Genomic DNA, 11,775 nt, shown 5'->3' with positions numbered 1-11,775 from the left:
GTACGATTCCTAAAGTCATATAAACTAGGCTGGCCTTAATATTAATATTTATAGAAATTAGGCAATATTATTAAATTTTCAAACTTAATGATTTAACTCATATAATTAACTTGATGTTTATCGAGTTTAACAAAATAACAAGAAAATTGAATCAGCTTAAGTTGATCGATTCCCAAACTCCGCAACTCACAAACCCCCTCATTTTCAAAATCTATTAATTTCTTGTAATTAATTTTTTTTTTTAAATTATAACCGATATTGGAATTCATAGCCCGAGTTCCTCCTGGACTTCTTTCTGCTCCTACCCGAAATGAGGTTTGTGAAATTCTCGCTCTCCACTTCCTTCTTTTAGTTCTCTCTGGTTCTGTGATCAACCAAGCATGGCCCAGTTCTGGAAACCAGGCACCCAGAGGCCTCCTCTCCTCGATGACGACGAAGGCGGCATTCTTCTCTACTCCGCCTCTCGCTCCTCCACCGCCTCGTCGGGGTACTCGTTTGCCTTATTCAGCCTTGCGTCGTTCATTTTGTCCAAGTTTGGGCTTCTCTGTGCCTATGGATGATGTAACTTTGGGTATTTCTGTACTGGCTTCGCAGATACGGCTATGTTACCATAGAGAAGCAGAGGCAGAGACTCCCAGTGTTCAAGTACCGGACGGCCATTCTCTATCTGGTTGAGACTCACGCCACTACGATCATCGTTGGTGAAACGGGAAGTGGAAAAACCACCCAAATTCCTCAGGTTCTGTCTGTCTGCCGGGTTCTGTTTGTGTAGATTTTTTAGGTATTTTTGGGCAGACATTTATGTGGTTCTAAAGGAGTTTCTGTGAGTGGTGTCTTTGGTCTGCCTTTGGCAATTGGGATACTTAATTTTGTTTTGCATAATATTTGAAATGAATTCTATCATGCTTCCTCCAATACACGGGTGCAATGTTTTGATATCTATGGATTTTGGACTTATAAATTATCACTTGGCTATACTCACGTAATGATTTAACGGAAACCATAATGATTGAAGAAATAAAATATGTATGTATATATATATATCGGTTGATTTTGGGATGAACCTTTTTACTTTATACTAACTGGGAGTTTTGGAAATAAGTTAAAGAAACAAATTCTGCTGACGTTGATTCCTTGTCCTCTGAAATTGCAGTACCTCAAAGAAGCGGGTTGGGCTGATGGAGGGCGTGTTATTGCTTGCACTCAACCAAGACGACTAGCTGTGCAGGTTATATCTTAGCCCAAGTTCTCTTCCTATAATTGTTTTCTTCTTTGTTGATTTTTATTTTTGCATCAGTGTTTTAGTGATTTGGGATATATCAATCTAAAGAAAAGATGCAAGCAAGTCTATGTGCATTAGTACATACAGTTATTTGATCAAACAGTTCTTTCTTCAATTACATATTCAAGGATGAGATTGGTGAGATGAACTCATCTCTCAATAGAGTGTTCTCATTAGGCTATCTGTAGTTAATGGAGAACTTGAAATTTGACCAACCGTTTGGCCTTTGTTGTCTGTTTAGTTATGGAAAACATTTTCCAGTTTTCCATCCCAATTTCAGTTTGGCTTCTCCAATTTTGTCCTTAATTTCCAGTTTTTCCTTTTCCTTAAAAAATTTGGAAAATGCGTTTGATTGTTAGGCATGGAGAACTATTTTCTTATCTTGGAAATTGGAAAATTGTTCAAAATAGTTGTGTTCAAATGTTATATAATGCAAAATCTTATTATTAATAATACTATTGTAACATTAAAATATTAATAATTATATCATTATTATTGTAAAACTAATACTATATTTATATCATTATCAATTTAATATTTATGATTTTTATTAATGTTATATTTGAGCTGCCCCATCTCCATCACAGGGTATGCCATTCTGATGCCTCACCTTGGCATGTCCTAGCATGGTCGTTACCTGTCATGTCACACAGGCCAACCTAAGTCACAATATCCGAGGGACTCTCTCTATAACTTATTACAGTGTGAAGAGTTCTTATTCAATGTGTAATAACCTCCACCTTGGAAGTGAATTTCTTCTCATTTTCAATAGCTTAGGGTAATTAGTTTATGTGGGATGTGGCCAGTTGACTACCTTTCCTTAGCTACTCATCTGTGGATAGTTAGCCCACAATCAACTATCCCTTCCCCATAGTCAACTCCCCCTTCCTCACAGTCAATCCTTCAAGTGGCAGTCAACGTCAAGAGTCGACCATCCCAGTCCCAATCTTTCCTATTTTTTGTTTTCTGTAAACTGTTATGCCCATAGTCTATTGGTCCCACCCTGCTTGCCTTAGATACATTGTATTTCAGTCTCTAATCGAGCTTAATCATAAGAAATTGCATAAGCACCTCCATACATGATCAATGCATAACTTCACCATCGTTTTATATCATCACGGTTATCTCAATACTTCAACATGTAAGCATTTTACATGTAGTGATATGTTTCAAAAATACATATGTAGTGCAGGGCTAATCTTCCTCTCTCATCTACCTCCAAGTTGGTCTTCCTCCTCATCCCTTGCATGGTCTACAATGTAAAATGCAATGCATTCCAATACAATCTCAGTAAGGCATGTCATGGAAATGTAATCACACACAATATTATCAATCACACATTCCATGTGGGTGGCGTCATGCTTATCAATCATGCGTTGTGAAGTCAGCATTTTAATGGTAGAACACAATTGAGACAATAATTAAAGTTCTGGTGGTTAATTGATAAAGTTTAGAGTTTAGAATAAATCTGTTAACCACGCCAAACTTTGGCATCTTTTTGGTCATTTATCCTAATATTACCAACACAATATTTATGATATTTTCATAATGCTAATGGTAATCATTAATGGTACCAGTTATAAATTTTAATTCATTTTTACTCTTTTAGAAATTTTATAATATTAATATTAATATTTTTTATAATATTAGTGTTTTGACATTATTAATGTTATAATATTATAACATTATCGATATTAGTCAATTTAAATTATAATACCACGACAACAACATTCCAAACCTTTATCCCATTATGTGGGGTTAATTATATGAATTATAGCTTGTTAGTCATTTTTATCTATGCCTTTATCTTTTGTAAGACTCTTATAACTCATATTGTACCTAAGTGTCTCCCACCAAGTTTCTCTTGGTCTCTCTCTCTACCTTTTTTTTCACAGGACCTTCTATTGGTCTTCTTCTCACATTAGCAAACTATCTTAATTGTGTTTTATGCATCTTGTCTTCATTCGGAACCATTTTGACCTTATTACAAATAACCTCATTTTTAATTTCATCTTTTCTTGTATAGCTATACATCCATCTTATTTTTGCACATGTTGCTGTTTTACTACCTAATATTCTGTGCTATGCAACAAAGCTGGTTAACATTATAATATTTATATTATAATAAATTATTTATTATTAATTGATTTTATTCTTTAGGTTAAGGCTGTATAAATATTGATTCTTCCCTAACCATCGTAAAGTAGGGAGACTTTTGAACTAGCAACACCCTTTAATCATTTTACTTATTAACATTGTTGGTTTTATATATCATAATATTATTTACTGTTAGTAATTTTTTAAAAATAAATATTTTTATTATTTATATTGACATTAATAAAAATACAATTAATATTGATTTTGATTGGGCTGAAAGCTTCTGTTTTTATTTTGAAAACATGATATTTGAAAAACAGGAGGAAAATTCTCTATTTTTGTGAAGAAAATAGTGGTAAACATCCTAAAGATGTTTTCTAACAGTTAGTATAAATTTAAAAAACAAAAGGAGTTTTATGTTTTCTAGTTGGAAAATTTTATCATTTGAACATATTTTTTAGTCCAAGAAAACACATGGCTTGTTTTGCACAACTGAACAACCTCTGATTGTTCCTTTGGACTATCATTAATGTCCATTGTTTATTATATATATATATATATACATTGATAAATATCAATTGTTCACTGCATATTTTTAAAGGATGTCCCTAGTGCATGAGGCTCCCCATTTTGTGAGTGTTGGGGGAGTGTCTTTTTTGTCCGTAACCTTAGTCTTTGCAAAGAGGCCATTTCTAGAACTTAAACCTGTGACCTTCTAGTTACAAAGGAACAACTTTATTGTTGCTACCAAGGCTTGCCTTCTCTTCACTAGATGTTTCAATTTTTTATAAAGGGTTGAATTACCAAATTTTGGCTAGTGTATAAATTCTACAACAAACTTATCAATTTTACATTGGAACTTTCAATTTTGTATCAACTCTACAACACCGTTTGAATTTAAATAATTAATACGCTTTTGATGTATTAATTATTGATTTCTCTTCCCACTTTTCAGGACTTGACCATACACGTAACTAAAGTTTGGTAATTATCCTTATTAGGATATCATAAATTCATAATCTAGACCTATCAACAATAAAAAATCCATGTTGATTGGGAAAATAGGAGTGATTATATATTCTCAGGGCCAGAAGGTGTAAATGACTAACATTTCTCTTTTATAGCTGTTGTTGTAAGGTTTAAATTCTGCAACCACTTTATATTTGAAGAAATCCTTATTGTGCATAAATTTTATCACTTTATATTGGTTAACTGGCAGTAGAAGAATGCTTAACTAGATTTTCCAAGTCTATGGGTTCTTCCTTGATATTTAATCACTTTAGATGAAGGTGTTGGAGTTCATAAAGAGTGATTGCATATTTTAGGGGCTGTCAATCAGTGATTGCAGATTTTAAGGGCTGTCAATCAAGCTATCTTTTTTGAATTATTTCCTAATACATAATTAGAAGGTTAGGCGTACAAATTTGGTAGGTAATCCATTAGAGATTGTCTCCATTAGAAGAAATTCCTAAATTGAGAGTTTCCTATGATAGATTAGCCAAGTTTCTGTATATATACAATTCTGGACAGAATGAATAAAATTATTAAGCCTTCTCCTTATTTCTAACATGGTATCAGAGCTTTAGCGAACTCTTCGTGGGCAACCCTTCTCCGGCCTTCATTGCCGATTATCCTCCTAACCTCTAGCCTTCATTGCTGTTTAGTTTTCTGGTCTTCATCATGACATCACCCTATCACTAGTTGCCCTAAATTTTTTAGAAATCGAAAAGATGTTAAGCACTTCTGCCGAAGTTGATCCTTACTGCACCAGAGAAGTACCGGCCAACCCAGTCTTCGGCGAATTGCAGCAAATCAGTGTTGCATATCGGCTTACTGGGAAGAATTATCTAAAATGGTCACAACTGATCAAACCATCTTAAAAGGCAAAGGCAAACTCAACCATGTCATCGCAATTGGTCTTGAGGAAAGAGATCCCAGTTTTGTCTCATGGGATGAGTAGGATTTGATGATTATGGCTTGGCTTTGGAGTTCTATGTCACCAGAAATGAGTGACATGTGCATGTTCGTTCCTACCAATTGCAGGGGAGGTCTGGGAGTCAATCCGGCAAACTTATTCCAAAGTTAAGGATGCAGCCCAGATCCATGAGTTGCAGATCAAAACTATGTCAACAAAGTAAGGAGAAAAGATTGTCACCGAGTATGTAAACCTACTAAAGGGGCTATGGTAGGAAATGGATCAATACTGGGTTGATAAAGATTAAGGATAGTAAGGATGCTACATTGTTGAAGGCATTCATTGAAAAGGATCACACATATGATTTTTTGGTAGGACTGAATGCATAATTTGATCCTGTAAGAATCTAGATCTTAAGTAAAGATGATGTCACGACCTTGAGGGTATTATTGTAATGGAAGTACTATTGTAATTGTTGCGGTGGATAAGCTTATTGTACTAATCAGTTATAGCTTTAGCTGTTGTACCTATTTGGTTATGATATTTCAAATCGAGGGAAGGGTCAGAATTGAATTCTGATAGGGAGAATTCTCCTTGAATTGAGAAGAATTAGGATTAAGGGGGAAGAACAGAGAGAAGTGAGGGGGAAAATGAGAGTTAGAGAGAGAGAGAAGAGAGAAGAAAGGCAGGAGAAATTTATATTGATTGTGGAAATCAAGGAGGTTCGGAAGTCATTAGGCGAGATATTAGGCAGCTTTGAAGCAAGGATAAGGGTAATCAGAAGCTGTGCAACGTTCATGGATAAGAAGCCGAATTTTTTAGAAGAAGATAATACTATTTATCTCATCTAGTTTTCTGTTTAATTCCTATTTTTTAGAGCTAGATAATTTGTAGTTTAAATAGCTTAAGATATGTTGTATATAGGATAGACTTCTACCTAAGATAGGTGTCTTCCATTCTGCTGTATATTTATTTCCTGTGTGATGTGAAGATTATAATGGAATTCTATTACTCGATTTCTTCATGGTATCACAGCAGGAATTATTTCCTCCTGTTATCAAACCCTAAGCAGCCAGTTGCTGCAGCGACCAACCACCTCTTAATCTCCTTTCTTCCTTTTACCTGATAGTACCAGAATTCTTCTACAATGGCCAGCAGTGGCAGTAAGTCTACCTAGATTATTCCCGCACCAAGCAACAATCCTGTAACCATGGATAATAACAGCATGATTGCTATTACGAGACACAAGCTTAGCGGTCAGAATTATCTCTAATGGTCACAATCAGTGTTGATGTTCATATGCGGCAAGGGCAAAGATGACTACTTGATCGGAGCCATAGCCAAACCAGGAGAAGAGGAACCAAGATATAGAGGTTGGAAGATAGAAAATAACATGGTGATGTCTTGGCTCATCAATTCTATAACGAATGAAATAGGTGAGAATTTCCTTCTTTATGATACCGCACAAGAAATTTGGGAGGCTGCTAAGGAAGCCTATTCCCATATCGAAAATACTTTGGAGTTATTTGACATAGAAAGCGTGCTTGATGACCTAAGGCAAGGTGATTCCCATGTCACACAATACTTTAATTCCTTAAACAAGTATTGGTTTCAATTGGATAAGTATGATACTATCCAATGGAAGTGCACAGAGGATTCAACAAAATACAAGAGTATTGTGGAAAAGAATAGGCTGTATAAATTTCTCATCGGTTTGAATAAAAACCTAGATGCTGTACGTGGGAGAATTCTTGGAACAAAGCCCTTGCCAAGTCTTAGAGAGGCCTTTGCTGAAGTCCGAAGGGAAGAGAGTCGGATGAAGATTATGCTCAAGCCTACAAGTTCGACCTTGGAGCAATCAGCCCTAATCACCCGAGGAAGCCATCAAACTGCCTTTAAACAAAAGAAGGGAAGACCTTGGTATGATCACTGTCATAAGACAAGACACACTAAGGATACTTGTTGGGAAATTCATGGTAAGCCACCTGATTGGAAGCCAACTCATGAAAGGAAGAGTAGAGGTGCTTTAGCTTCCACGGAGGAAACCACAACAGCCTCATTAGCTTCATCACCTAATCTGTTAAGCAAGGAACAGATGGAATGGCTTCAAACTATGTTTGAAAAGACCCAATTTTCTCAGCCCTCTAACTTGGCATCCAGTTCTGTAGCCCTTAAAGGTAAATCATCTCATGTTTTAACTGCCAAAAGTGAGTTTTTTGCTGTATGATTGTTGATTTAGGGGCTTTTGATCACATGACTGATCATGACCTGGAGAATCTAATATACTAACTAATTTTCAACCCTGCAAGCAAGATTGGGTGGCAAGGATTGCTGATGGTTCACTATCAAAGGTAGCTGGAATTGGAATGGTGGTAATTTCAGATGATTTAACCCTAAAATCAGTTCTCTTGGTGCCAAATTTAGACTGCAACTTAATATCAGTGAGCAAGTTATCTACTGATTGTAATTGTGTGGTTAAATTCTCACAAAATTTGTGTGAATTTTAGGATCAGAGTTCGGGGAGGACAATTGGCAATGCTGAAGCATGTTCGGGCCTCTACATCCTTAAAAAGACTTCTTCTAGCAGTAAACTCGTTTAATCCAGCAACTGTTCTTCTCTTAAACCAGCTGTTTATTTATCTAATTTTCATTCCAATAATGGTGCTATCATGTTATGGCACTATAGATTAGGTGATCCTAATTTTGTTTATCTTCAGAAATTGTTTCCCTCATTGTTCAAGAATAAAGATCCCCATTTGTTACAATGTAAAATCTGTCAATTCTCTAAACATATACGAAACACTTATTCCAGCTAAGTTTATACTCCATCTTCGCCTTTCTCCTTGATTCATAGCAATGTGTGGGGGCCTTCTAGGGTTAGAAACATTACTGGGGCTCGTTGGTTCATATCATTTATTGATGATCATACTTGCGTAACTTTCATTATCTTTCCCAACAAGGCATAGTACACCAAAGCACTTGTGTTGATACCCCCCAACAAAATGGGGTTGCAGAACGAAAGAACCGACACTTATTGGAAGTTGTGAGATCCCTATTGTTCTCTACTAATGTTCCTTCTCATTTTTGGGGTGAGGCTATTCTAACGGCCACCTATCTAATCAATAGAATGCCCTCACGCATCCTAAAACATCAAACCCCTAGTCAACTTCTTCTTACTTCCTTTCCTCACACTCGGATCCTTTCACATCTTCCCCTCAAAATTTTTGGTTGTTGTGCATAATCATATGAGAAGCATGCTTGAGCCTCGGTCTCTCAAATGCATATTTTTAGGCTACTCTCCTCATCAAAAAGGGTATAAATGCTACTCTCCTAAACTTCAAAAATTCTTTACCTCCATGGATGTCACATTTATTGAGAATCAGCCCTATTATCACAAAACTAATATTCAAGGGGAGAACACTCAAGATATTTCCTTAGAATATCAGTTTTGGGATTCTATTGACTGCCAAGAATCTGAGGAGACTGAGAAACCTAAATCTAACATCTCTATCAGCCATTCTCCTTCTCCTACCAAGGAATTTCCTGCCTCTACTGTCATTGAACTGCAGGTTTACTCTAGAAGACAGTCCAAACCTAAGGAGAATGAGGCTCCAACATGCCCCAGGACTATTCAAGAGGCTGAGCCGAAATCACCAGTAGAAAGAGGTAGAAATATAGCTGGTGAGGATATTGGTACTGTTTCTATTAATGATGAGGATTTACATTGGCCTATTGCCTTGAGGAAGGGTGTGAGAGCATGCACAAAACATCCTCTACAAAATTATATCTCATACAAGGGTCTCTCACCAAAATTCAGTGTGTTTGTTTCAAATGTAGACAAAGTGCAGGTTCCTAACAATATCCAAGAGGCTTTTTTGCACCCTAGATGGAAGGAGACTGTTCTTGAGGAAATCAAGGCCTTGGAAAAGAATGAAACATGGGACATCACTGATTTGCCTCTCGGAAAAAACCTTGTTGGCTGCAAGTGGGTTTTCATGGTAAAATATAGGGAGTATGGAGAGATGAATAGATTCAAGGTTCGATTAGTGGCAAAGGGCTTCACCCAAGCTTATGGTATTGACTACCAAGAAACATTTGCTCCTGTGGCAAAATTGAATACCATCAGAGTTCTGCTGTCCCTAGCAACAAATTTGGATTGGCCTCTACATCAGTTAGATGTGAAGAATGCTTTCTTAAATGGAGATCTAGAAAAGGAAGTTTACATGGAGATTTCCCATGGATTTGAGACTAAACTTACAAAGAACAAAGTTTGCAAGCTAAGGAGATCACTCTATGGACTTAAACAATCCCCAAGAGCTTGGTTTGAGAGGTTTACAAGGGCAGTCAAAAAGCATGGATTTAATTAGTGCCAAGCTAACCACACTTTATTCATCAAACGGTCCTTGAAAGGTAAATTGACTATTCTCTTAGCCCAGCTTGAGGCGGAGTGTGGAAATCAAGGAGGTTCGGAAGTCATTAGGCGAGATATTAGGCAGCTTTGAAGCAAGGATAAGGGTAATCAGAAGCTGTGCAACGTGCATGGATAAGAAGCCGAATTTTTTAGAAGAAGATAATACTATTTATCTCATCTAGTTTTCTGTTTAATTCCTATTTTTTAGAGCTAGATAATTTGTAGTTTAAATAGCTTAAGATATGTTGTATATAGGATAGACTTCTACCTAAGATAGGTGTCTTCCATTCTGCTGTATATTTATTTCCTACGTGCTGTGAAGATTATAATGGAATTCTATTACTCGATTTCTTCATTGATAATTCTCTGAATGCCTTTTGGAGCGATATTAGTGTTCTTATATACTGATCCGACTCTTAAGAATAGGCGCCAATGCCCACTGGATCATCAATTACAAAAATAGTTTGAATTTGAAAATTAGGCCTAACTGCCTAACACTAATATTCCCACCTATTCAATCAACTAATTACAATTCACCCGGCTACTACAACTATAATCCCATGATAGGAATTAGCCTATGAAAGGCCATGTGCAAGAGGATGGGAGTCATGAATGAGAATAGTGATTCTCTCTCTCTCTCTCTCTCATTCTCCCTCCATCTGTCAAATTCTCCCTCCAAACTCTCTATCTGTTCTATAATTCCAGAATTGGCCTAGCCTCAAATCTGAGGCTTGACATTTTGGTATTAGAGCCGGCGATTCTCAGCGAGGGAATTTGTTGAAGAGACTGAGATCAATTGTAGCTTTTGTTCTTTTATGTCATTTGTCTCTCGTATGTTGTGTTAGTATTGGCTGATTGTATTATTCAAACTGTGGTTTCAGTTGTAGAGGATTATGAGTCAACTATGTTATGTATGTAAGAGTGGTGGTCAAGGCTATATATATTTGATAGCCTTTCTATATTGAAGTGTAGAGAATCATTTTATTTCTTTTAATCAATTGGACGAGGTTCTCTTTCTTTTCGAATCTTATGTTTTCATTCTGTTACATGGTATCAGAGCCATCACGATTTGTGTCCATGGCTTCTCGTGATTCTATCTCGTCTTCTTCCTCCTTATCCTCTGCCGCTTTGTCAAATTTTGCTTCTGTATCTAAAGCGTTTAGTTTTGTTCCTACAAAACTTGATTCGAACAACTATCTCTACTGGAAGGCTCAGATCTTAGCCATAGTTAGAGCCTTTGACTTGTTGCCGTTCATAATCAAAATGGATCTACCACCGAAATACGTTCAATCTGAGAATAATGAGCCAATTGTCAATCCTGATTTTCTCGATTGGATGCAGTTCGATCAACTTCTGCTAGGGTGGCTATTTTTGACAATTGATAAGGAGGTAATTGGTCAAGTTATACACTGTGAATTTGCGGCAGAGGTATGGACTACTCTTGATAATTTGTTTTCTTAACAAACTGTTGCTCGCTCATTTCAGCAACTTAGGTCGATTAGAAAAGGTGACATGACGGTGACTGATTATGTTCTAAGAATCAAAACTATTAATCATGCATTAAAAGCAATCGGAAAACATTTAAATGATCAAGATTTGTTAATGACGGTTTTGCATGGATTAGATGAGGATTATGACACAGTTGTTGACTCGATTACATATCAAATGAATGATATTGATCTTGAAAAAGTTCAGTATCTCTTGATGATGCACGAACAGAGGTTAGCTGCTAAGAATATGAATATGTCTAGTACAATTCATAAGTTTGATTCTGCTGTTGCTATGAATGTTACTTATGCTTCGCATCAGACTAGAAATAGCGATGCGGATAACAGAAGAGGAGGCTTTCAAAATAGAGGTGGTCGAGGAAATTGTTTTAGAGGAGGTAGAGGCAGAGGCTGATTTTCTAGGAGGAGATTTTATTGTCAACTCTGTGGAAAGCATGGACACTTAACTGATCGATGTTATCATAGATTTGTTGGCAATTATCAACGTCCGTCTTTTGGTAGAGGTGGTAATGAATCAAATTCTTAGGCTTTTATAGCTTCTCATGAGGCTAATGGAGCTTTC

The 11,775-nt window shown here is 36.4% G+C and overlaps 1 protein-coding gene across 2 annotated transcripts in view; it reads left to right on the top strand.

The window, feature by feature from the left end:
* Positions 1-273: 273 nt before the first annotated feature.
* Positions 274-11,775, top strand: part of LOC127795408 (probable pre-mRNA-splicing factor ATP-dependent RNA helicase DEAH9) — a 90,436-nt gene continuing 78,934 nt past the window's right edge. The window contains exons 1-3 of one of the 2 annotated variants that reach the window (XR_008021791.1): positions 274-487; positions 595-739; positions 1,154-1,228. Coding sequence is in view for 1 of the 2 variants with exons in the window: in XM_052327065.1 (XP_052183025.1) it covers positions 381-487; positions 595-739; positions 1,154-1,228 (327 nt within the window). In the remaining variant the exon portion in view is untranslated. The remainder of the gene's footprint in view (positions 488-594; positions 740-1,153; positions 1,229-11,775) is intronic. The other variant, XM_052327065.1, reaches the window with a different exon arrangement.

Source organism: Diospyros lotus, chromosome 2, assembly GCF_014633365.1.
Source record: "Diospyros lotus cultivar Yz01 chromosome 2, ASM1463336v1, whole genome shotgun sequence".
Classification (NCBI taxonomy): domain Eukaryota; kingdom Viridiplantae; phylum Streptophyta; class Magnoliopsida; order Ericales; family Ebenaceae; genus Diospyros; species Diospyros lotus.
The sequence above is the reverse complement of the archived record's forward strand: the minus strand, read 5'-3'. Positions and strand labels throughout refer to the sequence as shown.